The 20,461-nt window shown below is 37.8% G+C and overlaps 1 protein-coding gene across 1 annotated transcript in view; it reads left to right on the top strand.

The window, feature by feature from the left end:
• Positions 1 to 20,461, top strand: part of LOC102264932 (phospholipid-transporting ATPase ABCA3) — a 214,901-nt gene that overhangs the window by 182,549 nt on the left and 11,891 nt on the right. The window contains exons 22-23 of the mRNA XM_070362575.1: positions 10,323 to 10,448; positions 10,671 to 10,865. Of these exons, the coding sequence (XP_070218676.1) occupies positions 10,323 to 10,448; positions 10,671 to 10,865 (321 nt within the window). The remainder of the gene's footprint in view (positions 1 to 10,322; positions 10,449 to 10,670; positions 10,866 to 20,461) is intronic.

The raw sequence follows: 20,461 nt of genomic DNA, 5'->3' as shown, positions 1-20,461 counted from the left end.
CTTCAACAGTATGTAAACTTAGAATTTCCAGATATACAAGCTGGACTTAGAAAAGGCGGGGGAACCAGAGACCAAACTGCCAACATCTGTTGGATCATAGAAAAAGCAAGAGAATTCCAGAAAAAACATCTACTACTGCTTCATTGACTATGCTAAAGCCTTTGATTATGTGGATCACAACAAACTGGGAAATTCTTAAAAATATGGGAATACCAGACCACCTTACCTGCCTCCTGAGAAACCCGTATCAGGTCAAGAAACAGTTAGAACTGGACATGGAACAGAAGATTAATTCAAAATTGGAAAAGGAGTATGTCAAGGCTCCATATTGTCACCTTGCTTATTTAACTTATACGCAGACTACATCCAACGAAATGCCAGACTGGATGAAGCACAAGCTGGAATCAAGTTTGCCAGGAGGAATATCAGTAACCTAAGGTATGCAGATGACACCACACTTATGGCAGAAAGTGAAGATGAACTAAAGAGCCTCTTGATGAATGTGATAAAGGAGAGTGAAAAAGCTGGCTTAAAAGTCAACATTCAAAAAACTAATATCGTGGCATCTGGTCCTATCACTTCATGGCAAATAGTTGGGAAACAATGGAAACAGTGATAGATTTTATTTTCTTGAGTTCAAAAATAACTTCAGATGGTGACTGCAGCCATGAAATTAAAAGACATTTGCTCCTTGGAAAATAAGCTATGACAAACCTAGACAGTGTATTTAAGAGCAGAGACATTACTTTGCTGACAAAAGTTTCTATAGTCAAAGCTATGGTTTTTCCAGTAGTCATGTACAGATGTGCGAGTAGGGCCATCAAGAAGGTTGAATGCCAAAGAATTGATGTTTTTAAACTGTGGTGTTGGAGAAACTGTTGAGAGTCCCTTGGTCTGTGAGGAGATCAAACATAAAGAAAATCAACCCTCAATATTCATTGAAAGCACTGAAGCTGAACTTCTAATACTTTGGCCACCTGATGCAAAAGTCCAACTCACTGGGAAAGACCTTGATGCTGGGAAAGATAGAATGCAAGGGGAGAAGAGGACAAAAGAGGATGAGATGGTTGGATGGCATCACCAACTCAATGGACCTGAGTTTGAGCAAGCTCCAAGAGATGGTGGACAAGGAGCCTGGCATGCTGCTGTCCATGGGGTTGCAAAGTGTCGGACACAACTGAGCAACTGAACAACAACAAATACTTAAATGACAGCCTAGATCAGGTTGATTTAATAGATATATATGAAATATCCCACTCCAACAGAATTCCCCTTCTTTTCAGGTTCACATAGGACTTTTTCACATTAGGCTGCAAAACAAATCTCAGTGAATTTAAGAAGACTGAAATCATGTCAAGCATCTTTTCTGACCACTCTGGTATGAAAATTAAAATGAATTACAAGAAGACAATTATAAAAACCACAAGCATGTGGAAACTAACCAATATGTTGCTAGACATCCAATGGATCAGTGAAGATATCAAAGATGAAATAAAATGAAAATGGAAACACAGTGCTCCCAAATATATGGATTGTAGCAAAAGCAGTTCTAAGAAACTTTTTAGTGATATATACCTACCTCAGTAAACAAGGATAATCTGAAGTAAACAATCCCACCTCACACATAAAAGAACCAGAAAAAGAACAAATGAAGCCCCAAGTTAGTAGAAGAAATTAAATAATAAAGATCAGAGTCCAAATAAACAGAAACTTTAAAAAAGTAGAAATAGATGAAACTAGAAGCTGGCCCTTTGAAAAGATAAACAAAAGTGGTAAACATTTAGCCAGATTCATTTTTAAAAACAGAGAGATAAAGTCCAAATGAAATCATAAATAAAAGAAGAGTTACAACAGACACTACAGATACAAAGGTTCATGAGTTTACTATAAACAATTACACAGTAGCAAACTGGACAATTTTTAAGAAAGGGATAAATTTCTAGAAACACACCATCTCCCAAGACTCAGTCAGGAAGATACATAAAATCTTAACAGATCAACACTAATAATGAAATCAAATCAGTATTCAAAATACTCCTAATAAAGTCTAAAAACTAGAGGGAATCACAGGTGAATTCTACCAAATATCCAAAGAGTTAATACCTAGTATTCTCAAACTAGTTCAAATAATTGAAAAGAACACTTCCAAACACAATCCATGAGGCCAGTATTCCCCTGATAGAAAAACCAAAAACACTACAAAAAAAAGAAATTACAGGCCAATATCCCTGAAGAACATAGATACAAAAATCCTCAACAAAATATTAGCAAACTGAATTCAACAATGCATTAAAAGGATTTTACACATGATCCTTCATGTGTAAGAATGAATGATGAATTTGGATGGTTCATTATTCATTGAATGAATGAGTGACACATCATTCATTTGTTCAGTATCTGCAAATCAATCAATATTATGCACATGTTAACAAAATCATGGGTAGAAAGACTATGATCACTTCAATAAAAGCAGAAGAATCTATTTATGATAAAAACACTCAACAAAGTGGGTATAAAGGGGACATATCTAAAATAATAAAAAGGCATTTCATGATAAACACACAGCTAATATCAAACTCAATAATGAAACACTGAAAGCTTTTCCTCAAAAATCAGGAACAAGAAAAGGATGTCCACTCTCACTTCTTGTATTTAACACAATATTGGAAGTCCTAGCCACAACAATCAGACAAGAAAGAGAAATAAAAGTTATCCAAATTGGAAGGGAAATGTGAAACTGTTAGTATCCACAGATGCCATTCTATATACAGAAAATCCAAAACACTATTAAAACTATAATAGACCAAAACTATCATAACTAATAAATGAATTCAGTAAAGTTGCAGGGTAAAGATGAATACACAGAAATCTGATGCATTTCTAAACATTATAATAATGAACTAACAGAAAGAGGATTCAGATGGCCAGCAGAAAAAATAAAATGATGCTCAACATCACTAATTTTCAGGGAAATGAAACCAAAATCACATAGCAATATCACTTCATACTAGTTAGATTGGCAAGTGATGATGTGGATAAAGGGAACCCTCAGGTCCACTGTTGGTGGGAATGTAAATTGGTACAGTCAATATAGAACACAGTATATAAGTTCCTCAAAAAATTAAAAATAGAATTACCATATGATCCAGCAATTCCACTTTCAAATATTTATCTGAAGAAAATGAAAGCACTAATTCTGAAACATACATGCACCACTATGTTTACTCCTGCATTATTTACAATAGCCAAGGTTTAGAGGCCATCTGAAGAAACAGTGTCAGACTTTATTTTTGGGGGCTCCAAAATCACTGCAGATGGTGATTGCAGCCATGAAATTAAAAGACGCTTACTCCTTGGAAGGAAAGTTATGTCCAACCTAGATAGCATATTCAAAAGCAGAGACATTACTTTGCCAACAAAGATCCGTCTAGTCAAGGCTATGGTTTTTCCAGTGGTCATGTATGGATGTGAGAGTTGGACTGTGAAGAAAGCTGAGCACCAAAGAATTGATGCTTTTGAACTGTGGTGTTGGAGAAGACTCTTGAGAGTCCCTTGGACTGCAAGGAGATCCAACCAGTCCATCCTAAAGGAGATCAGTCCTGGGTGTTCATTGGAAGGACGGATGCTAAAGCTGAAACTCCAGTACTTTGGCCACCTGATGCGAAGAGCTGACTCATTGGAAAAGACTCTGATGCTGGGAGGGATTGGGGGCAGGAGGAGAAGGGGACAACAGAGGATGAGATGGCTGGATGGCATCACTGACTCGATGGACATGAGTTTGGGTGAACTCTGGGAGTTGGTGATGGACAGGGAGGCCTGGCGTGCTGCAATTCATGGGGTCGCAAAGAGTCAGACATGACTGAGCGACTGAACTGAACTGAACTGAACTGAAGTGTCCATCAGTAAATGAATGGATAAAAGCTATGATGTACATGTACATATGTCTTCCCAGGTCACGCTAGTGGCAAAGAGCCTGCATCCCAATGCAGGAAACATAAAAGATGTGAGTTCAATACTCGGGTAAGGAAGATCCCCTGGAGGAGGGCATAAAAACCCACTCCAGTATTCTTGCCTGGAGAATCCCTTGGACTGAGGAGCCTGGAGGACTACAATCCATAGGGACGCAAAGAGTCTGACACAACTGAAGTGACTTAATACACACACACACACACACACACACACACACAATATATTACTCAGCCATAAAAAAGGAATGAAAGTGCCCTATATATACCAAGGTAGATAGTCCTGGAGATCATTATGCTAAGTGAAATGTCAGATTGTCAGTGTTGTTGAGTCGCTAAGTCATGTCTGACTCTTTGCGACTGCAAAGACTACAGCACGCCAGGCTCCTCTATACTCCACTGTCTCCTGGAATGTGTTCAAATTCATGTCCATTGAGTCAGTGATGCTATGTAACCATTTTATCCTCTGCTACCCTTGACAGAGGAGCCAGACAGAGGAGCCTGGCATAATATAGTCAGTAGATCACATAAAGAACTTTTGCCTACAATCTTTCCCAACATCAGTCTTTTCCAATGAATTGACTCTACACATCAGGTAGTCAAAATATTGGAGCTTAAGCTTTAGCATCAGTCTTTCAAATGAATATTCAGGGTTTATTACCTTTAGGATTGACTGGTTTGAGCTCCCTGCAGTTCAAGGGACTCTCAAGAGAAAACCATAGCTTTGACTATATGGACCTTCATGAGCAAAGTAATGTCTCTTTTTTAATATGCTGTCTCAGTTTGTCACAGCTTTTCTTCCAGGGAGCAAGCATCTTTTAATTTCATGGCTACAGTCACCATCTGCAGTGATTTTGGAATCTTAGGAAAGAAAATTGGTTACTGCTTCCACTTTGCTGCTGCTGCTGCTAAGTCGCCTCAGTCGTGTCAGACTCTGTGCAACCCCATAGGCGGCAGCCCACCAGGCTCCCCCTTCCCTGGGATTCTCCAGGCAAGAACACTAGAGTGGGTTGCCATTTCCTTCTCCAATGCATGAAAGTGAAAAGTGAAAGTCAAGTCGCTCAGTCGTGCCCAACTTGTAGTGACCCCATGGACTTCAGCCTACCAGGCTCCTCCATCCATGGGATTTTCCAGGCAAGAGTACTGGAGTGGGGTGCCATTGCCTTCTCCGTGCTTCCACTTTATCCTCATCTATTTGCCATGAAGTGGTGGGACTGAATCCCATAATCTTAAATTTTTGATGTTGAGTTTCAAGTCAGCTTTTTCATTCTCCTCTTGCACCCTCATCAAGAAGTCCTTTAGCTCCTCTTCACTCTCTGCCATTAGAGTGGCATCAGCTGCATATTTGAAGTTGTTGATATTTCTCCTGGCAATCTTGATTCCAGCTTGTGATGGAGACAGTTACTATGACCTCGCTTATATGTGGGGTTCCATGGTGGATCAGTAGTAAAGAGCCTGCCTACCAAGGCAGGAGATGTAGGTTTTGTCCCTGGGTCAGGATGATGCCCTGGCAAAGGAAATGGCAACCCACTCCAATATGATTACCTGGAAAATCCCAGGGACAGAGGAACCTGGCATGATACAGTCAAGATCTTAAAAAGTCAGACACAAATTAGTGACTAAACAATATACTTATACGTGGAGTCTAAAAAACCAAATGACAGAGACTCAACACAACAGAAACAGACTCATAGGGGCAGAGAACAAACTGGTGACCACAAGAGGCAATGGTGATCATTTCATGGCAGGATTCAGAGAAAAAGAGAAAGACAAAAAGATTGAGATACAAAATTCCAGTTTAAAATAAATGTCATAGGTCATAATGTACACTATTGTGAATACTGTCAATAATATTCCAAATATTTTGTATGATGACAGATGGTTACTAGATGTTGTGGTGATTAATTTGTAATGTATATTAATGTGAAGTTTCTATGTTGTAGGGGGCTTCCCTTGTAGCTAATGTGAAGCTAACATGAAGCTAATATATTTTATAACTATACTTCAAAAGAATAAAACATTTTATATGCATATGAAGTGTGCATAACTAAGTCCTACAAGCTTCCCTTCTAAGTATAAATCCAACAGAGAGGCATAGTCATGTTCACTGAAAGACATTTGAAAGAATGTGCACAAAACATTATTTATATAAGACAAAGTTTAAGAAGGAAGCAAACCACATGTCTCTCAGTAGCATAATGGATTTTAAAATGTCTATTCACACAATAGAATATAGCAATCAGAAGGAAGAGCCTATAACTTATGCAACAGCATAGAATAATCTCAGATACAAATTCAATCAGATGTAAAAGAATATGTAAAGTAGAATTTCATTTATATAAAACAAAACTAATGTATAACAATACATAGTGAGTTACGTGTCATATTTCTAGTTATTGAGGGGTAATATTCTGTTTACTTTATTGATACTGGTTACAATAAAACTTATTAAGATGTTGATTTATGATTTATGTACATATCTAGATATATGTTCTGACAAAATATAGTCCACTCGAAAACAGAATGGCAAACCACTGCAGTATTCTTGCCTTGAGAATCCCATGAATAGTATGAAGGGGCAGAAAGATGTGAAACTGGAAGATGAGCCCCCCAGATCAGTAGGAGTCCAATATGCTACTGGAGAAGAGCAGATAAATAGCTCCAAAAAGAACGAAGAGGCTGAGCCAAAGCAGAAACAACCCCTTGTTGTGGATGTGTCTGGTGGTGAAAGTAAAGTCCAATGCTGTAAAGAACAATATTGTGTAGGAATCTGGAATGCTAGGTCCTTGAATCAAGGTAAATTGAAAGTGGTCACACAGGTGTTGGCAAGAATGAACATCAACATTTTAGGAATCAGTGAAATAAAATGGGTGGGAATGGGCGAATTTAATTCAGATGACCCTCATATCTACTATTGTGAACAAGAATCCCTTAGAAGAAATGGGGTAGCCCTGAGTCAACAAAAGAGTCTGAAATGCAGTACTTGGTTGCAATCTCAAAAATGACAGAATGATCTTTGTTTATTTTCAAGACAAACCATTCAAATTCACAGTAATCCAAGTCTATGTCCCAACAAATAGCACTGATAAAGGTGAAGTCAAACAGTTCTATGAAGACCTACAATATGTGATAGAACTAAGACCAAAATGGAGGTCTCTGTCATCAGAGGGGATTGGAATGCAAAAGTAGGAAGTCAGGAGATACATGGAATAACAGGCAGGCAACTTTGGCCTTGGAGTACAAAATGAAGCAGGGCAAAGGCTATCAGAGTTTTGCCAAGAGAGCATACTGGTCATAGCAAACACTCTTTCAACAGCACAAGAGATGACTACACATGGACATCACGCATATGGTCAATACTGAAATCAGATTGATTATATTTTTGCAGCCAAAGATAAAAAAAGCTCTATACAGTCAGCAAAAATAAGACTGGGAGCTGACTGTGGCTCAGATCATGAACTCTATATTGCAAAATTCACACTTGAAGAAAGTAAGGAAAACCACTAGGGCCTTCAAGTATGACCTAAACCAAATCCCTTACAATTATACAGTGCAAGAAACAAATAGATCCAAAGGATTAGGTCTGATAGAGTGCCTGAAGAACTATAGTCAGGGGTTCCTAACATTTTACAGGAGGTAATGACCAAAATCAACCCCAAGAAAAAGAAATGCAAGAAGGCAAAGTGATTGCATGAAGAGGCCTTACAAATAGCTGAGAAAAGAAGTGAAGCGAAAGGCAAAGGAGAAAGGGAAAGATATACCAACTGAATGCAGAGTTCCAAAGAATAGCAAGGAGAGATAAGAAAGCCTTCTTAAGTAAATAATGTAAAGAAACAAAGGAAAACAATTGAATGGGAAAGACTAGAGAGCTCTTCAAGAAAATTAGAGATACCAAGGGAATATTTCATGTAAAGATTGGCACAATAAATTATGATGGAAACAGTAAGGACCTAACAGAAGTAGAAGAGATTAAGAAGAAATTGCAAGAATACACTGAAGAACTGTACAAAATAGGTCTTCATGACCCATATAACAACTATGATGTGATCACTCACTTAGAGTCAGATTTCCTAGAGTGTGAAGTCAATTGGCTCTAGGAAGAATTACTAGGAACCAAGCTAATGGAAGTAATGGAATTCCAGCTGAGCTATTTCAATTCCTAAAAGATGACACTCTTAAAGTTTCAGCAATATGTCAGCAAATTTGAAACACTCTGACAACTGAAAAAGGTCAATTTTCATTCCAACTCCAAATAAGGGAAATGCCAAAGAATGTTCAAGCTATCATACAAGTGCACTACTTTCACATGCTGTTAAGGTAATGCTCAAAATAATTCAAACTAGGCTCCAACACTATTTTAGCCAAGAACTTCTAGATGTGCAAGTTGAATTTAGAAAAAGGCAGAAGAACCAGAGACCAAATAGCCAGCATCCACTGGATCATAGAAAAAGCAAGAGAATTCCCGAAAAACATCTAATTCTGCTTCATTGACTACGCTAAAGCCTTTGACTATGTGAATCACAACAAACTATGGAAAATACTTAAAGAGACGAGAATACCAGACCACCTTACCTGCCTCCTGAGAAACCTGTATGCAGGTCAAGAAGCACGGTTAGAACAAGACATGGAAAAATGGACTGGTTCAACATTAAGAAAGGAGTACATTAAGGCTGTATATTGTCACCCTGCTTATTTAGCGTATATTCAGAGCACATCATGTGAAATATCAGGCTAGAATCACAAGCTGGAATCAAGATGGCCAGCAGAAACATCAACAACCTCAGATATGCAAATGATACCATTCTAATGGCAGAAAGCAAAGAAGAACTAATTCTTTTTAACATTAAAATCTGGCTTAAATCTCAACATTCAAAAAACTGATATCATGGCATCTGGTCCCATCACTTCATGGCAAATGGATGGGGAAACAATGGAAACAGTGACAGACTTTATTTTCTTAGTCTCCAAAATCCCTGCAAACTGAATGCAGCCATGAAATGAAAGGACACTTGCTCTTGAAAGAAAAGCTATGACAAACCTAGACAGCATATTAAAAAGCAGAGACATGACTTTGCCTATAAAGGTCCACATAGTCAAGGTTACGGTTTTTCCAGTAGTCATGTACAGATATGAAAGCTGAACCATAAAGAAAGGAAAGCTGAGCACCAGAGAACTGATGCTTTTGAACTGTGGTGCTGGAGAAGACACTTGAAGGTCCCTTGGACAGCACTGAGATAAAACCAGTTAATCCTAAAGAAATCAATCCTGAAAACTCACTGGAAGAACCAATGCTGAAGCTGAAGCTCCAATACTTTGGCCACCTGATGTGAAGAGCCAATTCATTGGAAAACACCCTGATGCTGGGAAATATTAAAATCAGGAGGAGAAGCAGGCAATAGAAGATGAAGTAGTTGGATGGAATCACTAACTCAATGGACATGAGTTTGAGCAAACTGAGTGAACTATTGAAGGACAGGGAAGCCTGGTGTGCTGCCATTCATGAGGTCACAAAATGTTGAACATGACTTAGTAACTGAATAGCAGCAACAAAGATATATATTATGCTTAAATGAATAGCTTATACTAAAAATAGTGTTAAAGCATTCAAAATATTTTGCACTAAACATCAGTAAGATCTGTAGTTAATAGAACTGAACCAATGTTAATTTCTTAGTTTTAATCAATGTATCATTACTATATGATGTCATTAAGCAAAGTTAAAATGTATACTAGAGCTGTCCTGTTTTTATAGCTCTTCTGTACATCTAAATTCTTTCAAAATAAAAAGAATGACATGCAAGTCATAGAGTATTCTTTCATATTCTTTTCACTTTGTGGGATGTCTTACCTATTCTTTCTTTCCCATCATAAGTTGCCTGATGAGCTCCTATTTTATTGAAATTCATCTTAAGCATTTCTTACGTGAGTCTGTCCTTGGATTCTACTCCTTCTCTGAAAGAAAAGTGTTACTCTTTCCCTACTCTCAACTCTTCTGATATCTTATAAAGTATACATTTATTATTAAAAATAACTTTATATTTAATAAAAATAAAAAATAAATTATTTTAAAATAACTTTTAGTTATAATTAACAGTTTTCTTGTGATTGCAGTTTTTTGTGAAGTGCCCATTTTGTTAAGAACATGCTACTTGCTCATGGTATAGGTTTTAAACTTTGGATGTAGGAAATATGTAAGAGCTGAGTTGATATGCAGGAAGTCATTTGGAAATGACTCAAAACTTCTGTTTTGACATTTTTAAGATTATCCCAGTTTAGCCTTCCCACAGCCAACCAGTGTAGACCAGATGTCTAAAGTGCATCCATATCTATATCTGTGGTCTTATTTTTAAAATATAGGATAGAGTGTCCAAGGAATTATCCGGGGAATCTGAAGATGAAGATGTACAAAATGAAAGAAATAGAATCCTGGAGAACCCTCAGGAGTCACTGAATTCTATAGTGCTTATTAAGGAACTCATAAAGGTAATATTATTCAATGAATAACTTATGATGGTTTAATTTCTGTTAAAGAGTATGTCATTAATGCCAAGGGCTTACTGTGGTTCTTTGAATCTATGTGTGTTTTCTCAAGAGAATAGAAGAACTCTTGTGAAGCTACCTGAGGTGGTCCATGGGAGTCTAAAGTATTGTTTGTATATGACCTGTAAGTATTTTTACTATATTATGTTTTCTGTATTTTTTAAGGTGTATTTTTCAAAACCAGTCGTTTTAGCTGTGAGAAATATCTCTGTTGCAATCCAAAAGCAGGAGTGCTTTGGGTTGCTTGGATTAAATGGAGCTGGGAAAACTACTACCTTCGAAATTTTGACTGGAGAGGAGGTTGCTTCCTCTGGGGATGTGTTCGTTGAGCGCCTTAGCATCACCAAAAATATCCTAAAGGTAAAACATCATTGCTGTCTGAGGTGTGAGAAACATGATTTGTGGGTGAAGGTCAGAAGCAACTCGTGGGAAATGATAGACATGAGTCATAGTAGGCATTGATATCGCTACTGTTGACTTAACCCAAGGATTCTAGAGAGCAATGAGAATTTTGGTCAGAGATGGTGAGGCAATTAGAGCAGCCTTACCATGAACATCTAACAGTGTCTTTAATTTTCTTTAAAACTATCGGAGAGCAAGATGGTAAAATAGGAGACCCTTGACTTTCCCTCCTTGGATGCACCAAATAAACAGTTAAACAGGGATCCATTCCCCCTGAGATGAATCCAGAACTAGTTGAAAGACTCCTACACATCACACAACTGAGAAAATATCCACATCAAGATGGGTAGGATGAGCTGAGACATACTTGCACCATAAACTCCACCCACAAAACAGTGCATTACAATCAGAATGGAACTCCCAACTCCCAGCTTCACACATTTAGCTCCTCAACTTTTTGTCTACCATCCAAAAGACTGTTTCTCAAACCACCTAGCTCTGAGGGCAAACAGGACGTGGCATTCATGAAGCCCCCTGGAATGTAGAAAGCGAAAAGGCAGTTTCAACAAGTGCATAAGAACTAGGAGTCCTTTAGGAGCCTAAATGGGCAAGTGATCATTTTCTCAGCCTTCAGGGCACTGTCAGGACTTGTCAACACCTTAATCTCCTAAGGCCACTAACACACACAATGGTTTAGACAAGCACAGAAGTTTAAGAGGATCTAAGAATCCCTGGCAAGGCCGGAGAGATCAGAGGTAGAAGTGGAGTGTTATTGCATGCAAAAAAACTTAAGTTGATATTAGCTTTAAAAAGCCTCTTGGTAACTACAAAGAAACATCTTTAGATGTTTTACTCGTTAAAGGAGAAATGATTCAAAATCTATCAAAAAAAAAAAAGAGAGAGAGAGAGAAAACAAAACAAAAAGGAAGACAGCAAGAGAGAAAAAGAGGAACAAAAAAACTATAAAATTAAATAAAACACTTAAAAATGACAATAGTAAATCCTTCCCTATCAATAAATCTAAATGGATTAAGTTCATTATACTCAGAAAATAACAAAGAAACAGAGGGGCTAAATAGATCTATATCAAAGATCCAACTATGTGCTATTTACAAGAAACTTACTGTAGATTCAAGGGTATAAATTGACTAAAATGAAGACATCAGTTCAGTTCAAACGCTCAGTCATGTCCAACTTATCCCACAGAGTCCAAAGTCTGTTCTTTATATCTGTGTCTCTTTTGCTGCCCTGCATTTAGGATTGGCGGTACCATCTTTCTATATTCCATATATATGTGTGTGTATTAATACACGATATTTATCTTTCTCTTTCTGACTTACTTCATTGTGTATAATAGGCTCCAGGTTTATCCATCTCATTAAAACTGACTTAAATGTGTTCCTTTTTATAGCTGAATAATATTCCATTGGTTATATGTACCACAACTTCTTTATCCATTCATCTGCCTATGAACATCTAGGTTGCTTCCGTATCCTAACTATTGTAAATAGTGCTGCAATGAATATTGGGATACATGTATCTTTTTCAGTTCCAGTTTCCTCGAGGTATATGCCTAGTAGTGGGATGTCTTCTATTTCTTTGTCTTGATTATTGCTCTGATTAGGACTTCCAATATTATGTTGAATAGGAGTGCTGAGAATAGGCATCTGTGTCTTATACCTGATCTTAAATGAAAAGCTTGCAGTTTTTCACTGCTGAGTGTAACGTTAACTTTGAGCTTGTTACATATAGGCTTTATTATGTTGAAATATGTTCCTTCTGTACTAAAGTTTTCAGAGTTTTTACTTATCATGAGAGGATGCTGAATTTATCAAATGATTTTTCAGCATTTTTTAAAAGATCATGTGATTTTTAACCTTTCATTAACTTGGTGCATCACATTTTTTGTGTTTGCTGAATTATTCTTGCATCCCAGGTATAAATCCCACTTGATCTTGGTGTACAATACTTTTATTGCCATGTTGAATTCACTATAGTAGTATTTTGTGCCGTATGTATGAGAAAATGCTGTGCTCATTAATTCTGTTTTTATTTTTATTTTTTGGATTGCCATAAAGTCTTCCATAGTTTTTAGCTAAAACATATTACATTCTCACCAACATGGCTCAGGGTTCAATTTTCTATACATTCTAGATAGCAACTATTATTTTCTCCTTTTAATAGTTGCTATCCTGATGGATGTGAAATGGTTTCTCATTGTAGTATCAATTTATATTTCTCTAATGATCACTGAGAGCCAGGATTTTTCTATACCTAATGTCCAATTACATATAGTCTTTGAAGAAATGTTTATTCAAGTCCTTGCCAATTTTTGGAATAAGTTGTTCTTATTGAATTTCCAATATTTTCTATAAAACCTGGGTATTAATACCTAATCAGATAGATGACTTTCAAATATTTTTTCCATTCCGTGGTTGCCTTTTAACTTAGTTGGCAGTGTAATTATATGTACATAATTTAAAATTTTTTTATAAAATCCAATGTGTCTATTTTTTCTTTTATTTGCTAAGCGATTGGTGTAATGTCCAAGAAATTGTTGCCAAATATTGTGAAACACCTGACCTATGTTTTATTCTATAGTTTCAGGTCTGAAATGTAGGTCTTTGGTCATTTTCATTGAAGTACAGTTGATTTTCAATATTATATTAGTTTTAGGGTGCATAGCATAATGATTCAGTATTTTGACAGATTATATTCCATTAAAAGTTATTACAAGAAAATGGTTATAGTTTTCTGTGCTGTACAATATATCCTTGTTGCTTATTATTTTATAAGTAGTAGTTTGTATCTCTTAATTTCACATCCCTAATTTCCCCCAGCAGATTTCTCCCTCCCATTTGGTAACCACTAGTTGCCAGGCTTCTCTGTCCATGGGGATTCTCCAGGCAAGAATACTGGAGTGAGTTACCATTCCCCCCTCCAGGGGATCTTCCCAACCCAGGGATCGAACCCAGGTCTCCCGCATTGCGGGCAGATTCTTTACTATTTGAGCCACCAGGGAAGGCCAAGAATACTTGTGGCAATTTCACACTGAATAATTCTCACAAACACACAGGATTGTGAGAGACAGCACAGGGAGAGTTCTCAGAGAAGCAACTCCCTGAGAACATGCTGAGCGCATATTTTATTGGTAATTTATCTTGTAATCTTTAACTAAGAGGAGTAAAGCAAGACAGAGGCGGTAACTCAGGGATTAAGAAGACTTCCTCCTGAAGATCTGAAAGTAATCACATGAGAGCTGTAAAGAAAAGTCTTTAAAGATAAGAGGGTTGTGTGGATCACAATAAACTGTGGAAAATTCTGAAAGAGATGGGAATACCAGACCACCTCACCTGCCTCTTGAGAAATCTGTATGCAGGTCAGGAAGCAACAGTTAGAACTAGACATGGAACAACAGACTGGTTCCAAATAGGAAAAGGAGTATATCAAGGCTATATATTGTCACCCTGCTTATTTAACTTATATGCAGAGTACATCATGAGAAACAGTGGACTGGAAGAAACACAAGCTGGAATCAAGATTGCCAGGAGAAATATCAATAACCTCAGATATGCAGATGACACCACCCTTATGGCAGAAAGTGAAGAAGAACTAAAAAGCCTCTTGATGAAGGTGAAACAGGAGAGTGAAAAAGTTGGCTTAAAACTCAACATTCAGAAAATGAAGATTATGGCATCTGGTCCCATCACTTCATGGGAAATAGATGGGGAAACAGTGGAAACAGTGTCAGACTTTATTTTTTGGGGCTCCAAAATCACTGCAGATGGTGACTGCAGCCATGAAATTAAAAGACGCTTACTCCTTGGAAGGAAAGTTAAGACCAACCTAGATAGCATATTCAAAAGCAGAGACATTACTTGCCAACAAAGGTCCGTCTAGTCAAGGCTATGGTTTTTCCAGTTGTCATGTATGGATGTGAGAGTTGGACTGTGAAGAAAGCTGAGCGGTGAAGAATTGATGCTTTTGAACTGTGGTGTTGGAGAAGACTCTTGAGAGTCCCTTGGACTGCAAGGAGATCCAACCAGTCCATTCTGAAGGAGATCAGCCCTGGGATTTCTTTGGAAGGAATGATGCTAAAGCTGAAACTCCAATACTTTGGCCACCTGATGCGAAGAGTTGACTCATTGGAAAAGACTCTGATGCTGGGAGGGATTGGGGGCAAGAGGAGAAGGGGATGACAGAGGATGAGATGGCTGGATGGCATCACTGACTTGATGGACATGAGTCTGAGTGAACTCCGGGAGTTGGTGATGGACAGGGAGGCCTGGCGTGCTGTGATTCATGGGGTCGCAAAGAGTCAGACACGACTGAGCGACTGAACTGAACTGAACTGAAAGCTGATCTGTCAGCCAGAACATCTAATTTTAGGACAGGGTGTTGTGGTTGGGGGAGTGGGAAGAGCAAGCAAGGAAAAGGGAATGAGTAAAATTAAATTCTAAGAGACATTTCTGAGAAAGCAGTAAAACATGGTTCCCACAAATACTGGAGTGGGTAGCCTATCCCTTCTCCAGGGGATCTTCCCAACCCAGGAATCAAACCAGAGTCTCCTGCATTGCAGGCATATTCTTTACCAGCTGAGCTACCATGGAAACCCACAGTTTGTCTTCTATGTAAGTAAGTATGTTTCTGTTTTTTACATACATTGATTGACATTACTTTTTAGATTCCTCATATTAGGGATATCATGTAGTATTTGTCATTCTCTGTCTCATTTATCTCACTAATCATAATCTCATCAATGTTCATCCACATTGTTGCAAATGGAAGAGCAATATTCCATTGTATGTGTGTGAGAGAGAATGTGTATTTGGGTTGCTTCAATATCTTGGCTATTGTAATGAGTGTTGCTATGAATATTGGCATGCACATATCTTTTTGAATTATAATTTTAATCTTTTTTCGAACATATTCTCAGGAGTGGATTTGCTGGATCATATGGTAATTCTTTTTAATTTTCCACACTGGCTGCACCAATTTACATTTCCTCTAACAATGTACAAGGATTCCCCTTCTTCACATCTTCACCAACATTTGTTATTTGTAGACTTTTTGATGTTGGCCATTCCGACAAGTGTGAGGTGATAGCTTATTGTTGTTTCAGTTTGAATTTCTGTAATAATTATTGATGTTGAGTATCTTTTCATGTGTCTGTGACCATCTCTATGTCTTCTTTGGAGAAATGTCTACTCAAGTCTTCTGCCCATTTTTTGATTGGATTGTTTATTTTTTGTATTCAGTTTAATATTTTGAATATGAACCTTTTGTCAGTTCCATCATTTGGAAATACAGGTATTCCATTCAGTTCAGTTCAGTTGCTCAGTAATGTTCAACTCTTTGTGACCCCATGGACTGCAACATGACAGGCTTCCCTGTCCATCACCAACTCCCAGAGCTTGCTCAAACTCATGTCCATCAAGTCTGTGATGCCATCCAACCATCTCATCCTCTGTCATCCCCTTCTCCTTCTGCCTTCAATCTTTCCCAGCATCAGGGTCTTTTCCAATGAGTCAGTTCTTCGCATCAGGTGGCCAAAGTATTGGAGTTTCAGCTTCAGCATCAGTCCTTCCAATGAATATTCACAGCACTGTTTATAATAGCCAGGACATGGAAGCAACCTAGATGTTCATCAGCAGACGAATGGATAAGAAAGCTGTGGTATATATACACAATGGAACATTACTCAGCCATTAAAAAGAATACATTTGAATCAGTTCTAATAAGGTGGATGAAACTGGAGACTATTACACAGAGTGAAGTAAGCCAGAAAGAAAAACACCAGTACAGTATACTAACACATATATATGTAATTTAGAAAGATGGTAACAATAACCCTGTATGCCAGACAGCAAAAAAGACACAGATGTATAGAACAGTCTTTTGGACTCTGTGGGAGAGGGCGAGGGTGGGATAATTTGGGAGAATGGCATTGAAACATGTATATTATCATACATGAAATGAATTGCCAGTCCAGGTTCGATGCATGAGACAGGGTGTTCGGGGCTGGTGCACTGGGATGACCCAGAGGGATGGGATGAGGAGAGAGGTGGGAGGGGGGTTCAGGATGGGGAACACATGTACACCCGTCGCGGATTCATGTCAATGTATGGCAAAACCAATACAATATTGTAAAGTAATTAGCCTTAAATTAAAATAAATAAATTCGTATTTTAAAAAAAGAAACCTTTCTTATCTCTGCTTGCTATTCTTTGGAACTCTGCATTCAATTGGATATATCTTTTTCTTTCTCCTTTGCCTTTCTCTTTGCTTCTTTTTTCAGCTATTTGTAAGACCTCCTTATATATCACTTTGTCTTCTTGCCTTTCTATTTCTTGAGGATGATTTTGGTAACCACGTTCTGTACAATGTTATGAACCTCCATCCATAGTTCTCCAGGTATTCTATCTACCAGATCTAGTCCCCTGAATCTCTTTGTCACCACCACTGTATAAACATAAGGGATTTGATTTAGATCATACATGAATGGTCTATTAGTTTTCCCTACTTTCTTCAATAAAATTGAATTGTTCAATAAGGAACAGATGTTCTGAGACACAGTCAGCTCCAGGTCTTGTTTTGCTGACTGTACAGAGCTTCTCCATCTTCAGCTTCAAAGAACATAATCAGTCTGATTTTGGTACTGACCATCTGCTGATACCAATGTGTAGAACTGTCTCATATTGTTGGAAGAAAATATTTGCTATAATCAGTGTATTCTCTTGGCAAAACTCTGTTAGCCTTTGCCCTACTTCATTTTGTACTCCAAGGCCAAATTTGCCCATTATTCCAGGTATCTTTTAATCTCTGTAATAGCTTATTTAAGTATCTTTAATTTATATTTTATTTGTGTCTTTCCTAGTGGAATTTTCCTTTTTCTATAGATTTTTCTCTTCCATTTAGAGAAAACCTTTCAGCATTCTTCTAGTATAGGTTTAGTATTGATGAATTCTTTTATTTTTTGCTTCTCTGAGAAGTTTTCTTTACTTCTATGCTAAATGATAATCTTGCTGTGTAAAACATCATCAGTTCAGTTCAGTCACTCAGTCATGTCTGACTCTTTGCGACCCCATGGATCGCAGCACACCAGGCCTCCCTGTCCATCACCAACTCACACAGTCTACTCAAACTCATGTCCATCGAGTCGGTGATGCCATCCAGCCATCTCATCCTCTGTCGTCCCCTTCTCCTCCTGCCCCCAATCCCTCCCAGCATCAGAGTCTTTTCCAGTGAGTGAAGTCTTCGCGTGAGGTGGCCAAAGTATTGGAGTTTCAGCTTTAGCATCAGTCCTTCCAACACCCAGGACAGACCTCCTTTAGGATGGACTGGTTGGACCTCCTTGCAGTTCAAGGGAGTCTCAAGAGTTCAAAAGCATCACAGTTCAAAAGCATCAATTCTTCGGCACTCAGCTTTCTTCACAGTCCAACTCTCACATCCATATATGACCACTGGAAAAACCATAGCCTTGACTAGATGGACCTTTGTTGGCAAAGTAATGTCTCTGCTTTTGAATATGCTATCTAGGTTGGTCATAACTTTCCTTCCAAGGAGTAAGCATCTTTTAATTTCATGGTTGCAATCATCATCTGCAGTGATTTTGGAGCCCAAAACAATAAAGTCTGACAACTGTTTCCACTGTTTCCCCATCTATTTCCCATGAAGTGATGGGACTAGATGCCATGATCTTAGTTTTCTGAATGTTGAGCTTTAAGCCAACTTTTTCTTTCAACTCTCCTCTTTCACTTTCATCAAGAGGCTCTTTAGTTCCTCTTCACTTTCTGCCATAAGGGTGGTGTCATTTGCATATCTGAGGTTATTGATATTTCTCCTGGCAATCTTGATTCCAGCTTGTGCTTCTTCCAGCCCAGCGTTTCTCATGATGTACTCTGCATAGAAGTTAAATAAGTAGGGTGACAATATACAGCCTTGACATACTCCTTTTCCTATTTGGAACCAATCTGTTGTTCCATGTCCAGTTCTAACTGTTGCTTCCTGACCTGCATACAGATTTCTCAAGAGGCAGGTGAGGTGGTCTGGTATTCCCATCTCTTTCAGAATTTTCCACAGTTGATTGTGATCCACAAAGTCAAAGGCTTTGGCATAGTCAATAAAACAGAAATAGATGCTTTTCTGGAATTGTCTTGCTTTTTCAATGATCCAGCAGATGTTGGCAATTTGATCTCTGGTTCCTCTGCCTTTTCTAAAACCAGCTTGAACATCTGGCAGTTCACAGTTCACGTATTGCTGAAGCCTGGCTTGGAGAATTTTGAGCATAACTTTACTAGCATGGTATATACTCCTTTTAATATTGCTGGTGAACTGGTTCACTACTCTTTTGTTAAAAAATTTTATGTCAAAGTTCATAAGGTGTGTAGTTTTTTTTCCTATATTATCATTTTTCCTAGTTTTAGTATCAAGATAATGCTCATCTTATAGAAAGAATTAGAAAGTGTTCCTTTCTCTTCAGTTTTTGGAAGAGTTTGAGAGGGCTGATACTTGTTCTTCCTTAAATGCTCAGTAGTATTTGCCAGTGAATGTCTGTAACAATATCTATGTATATGTCTGTAAATCTGTTAAATCTAGAGTGTTCTGTATATGTCTGTTAAATATAGTTGACTCATGGTGTTTTAATATCCTCTATTTCTTTACTTATGTTCCACTTCATCGTTCTATCCATTAATGAATGCAATACTGAAGTATTCCACTATTATTATAGAGCTGTTTATTTCTCCCTTCAATTTTGTCAGTTTTGCTTTTAATATATTTTATGGTCTATTGTTAGGTGATAGCTATTTATAATTATTACATTTTTTGCTGCACTGAAACCCTTATAAGTATATCATGTCCTTTGTATTTTGTAATCTTTTTTATATTTTAAGTCTCTTTTGTCTGATAAAAGCGTAACTACCCTGCTATTTTGTGTCGTGTTCTGCACGCAGGTTGGAAAAGAATTTCCAGACATGAGACAGAATGAGAAGGAAATAAAGTTTATTAGATAGAAAGATGGTGTTAGAACAGTGGGCCAGCCCAAGGGAGAACTGACATTGAACAGGGGTCTTTAGTCCACTTTTATACCCAAGGTACAAGGAATGGGATAGGGGTCTTGTGGGTCATTTGCTGATCGGATGAAGCACGTATACTGGGTGGAGAGAAGAATAAGGCAAATACACCTTCTCCCTGTAGGGTAGGAGGGGAGACAGGTTATAGTGGTCAGGAGGATTTGAAATCCACTAACAGTTACAACATGGGGGAGGGAAGGATGATAAGGGTCTGGTTTTTCCATTCCTGTATTCCAAGACCCTCCTTGGTTTTATCCACTCTTTCTTGGGTCACCACGTTTTGGTTACTATTTGCATGGAATGTCTTTTTCCCATCCTTTCACGCTCATTGTATTTGTTTCCTGGATTTAAAGTGAGTCTCTTATAACAAAATAACATATAATTAGACCGTGACTTTTAACCATTCTGCCAATCTCTGCCTTTGGATTGGAAAGTTTAATTTATACATTTAAAGTAATTATTGGTAAGACATGACTTATT

The sequence above is a fragment of the Bos mutus genome, chromosome 25 (genome assembly GCF_027580195.1).
Source record: "Bos mutus isolate GX-2022 chromosome 25, NWIPB_WYAK_1.1, whole genome shotgun sequence".
NCBI classification, from domain to species: Eukaryota; Metazoa; Chordata; class Mammalia; order Artiodactyla; family Bovidae; genus Bos; species Bos mutus.
Note: the sequence above shows the minus strand (reverse complement) of the source record. Positions and strands in the feature narration are given on the sequence as shown.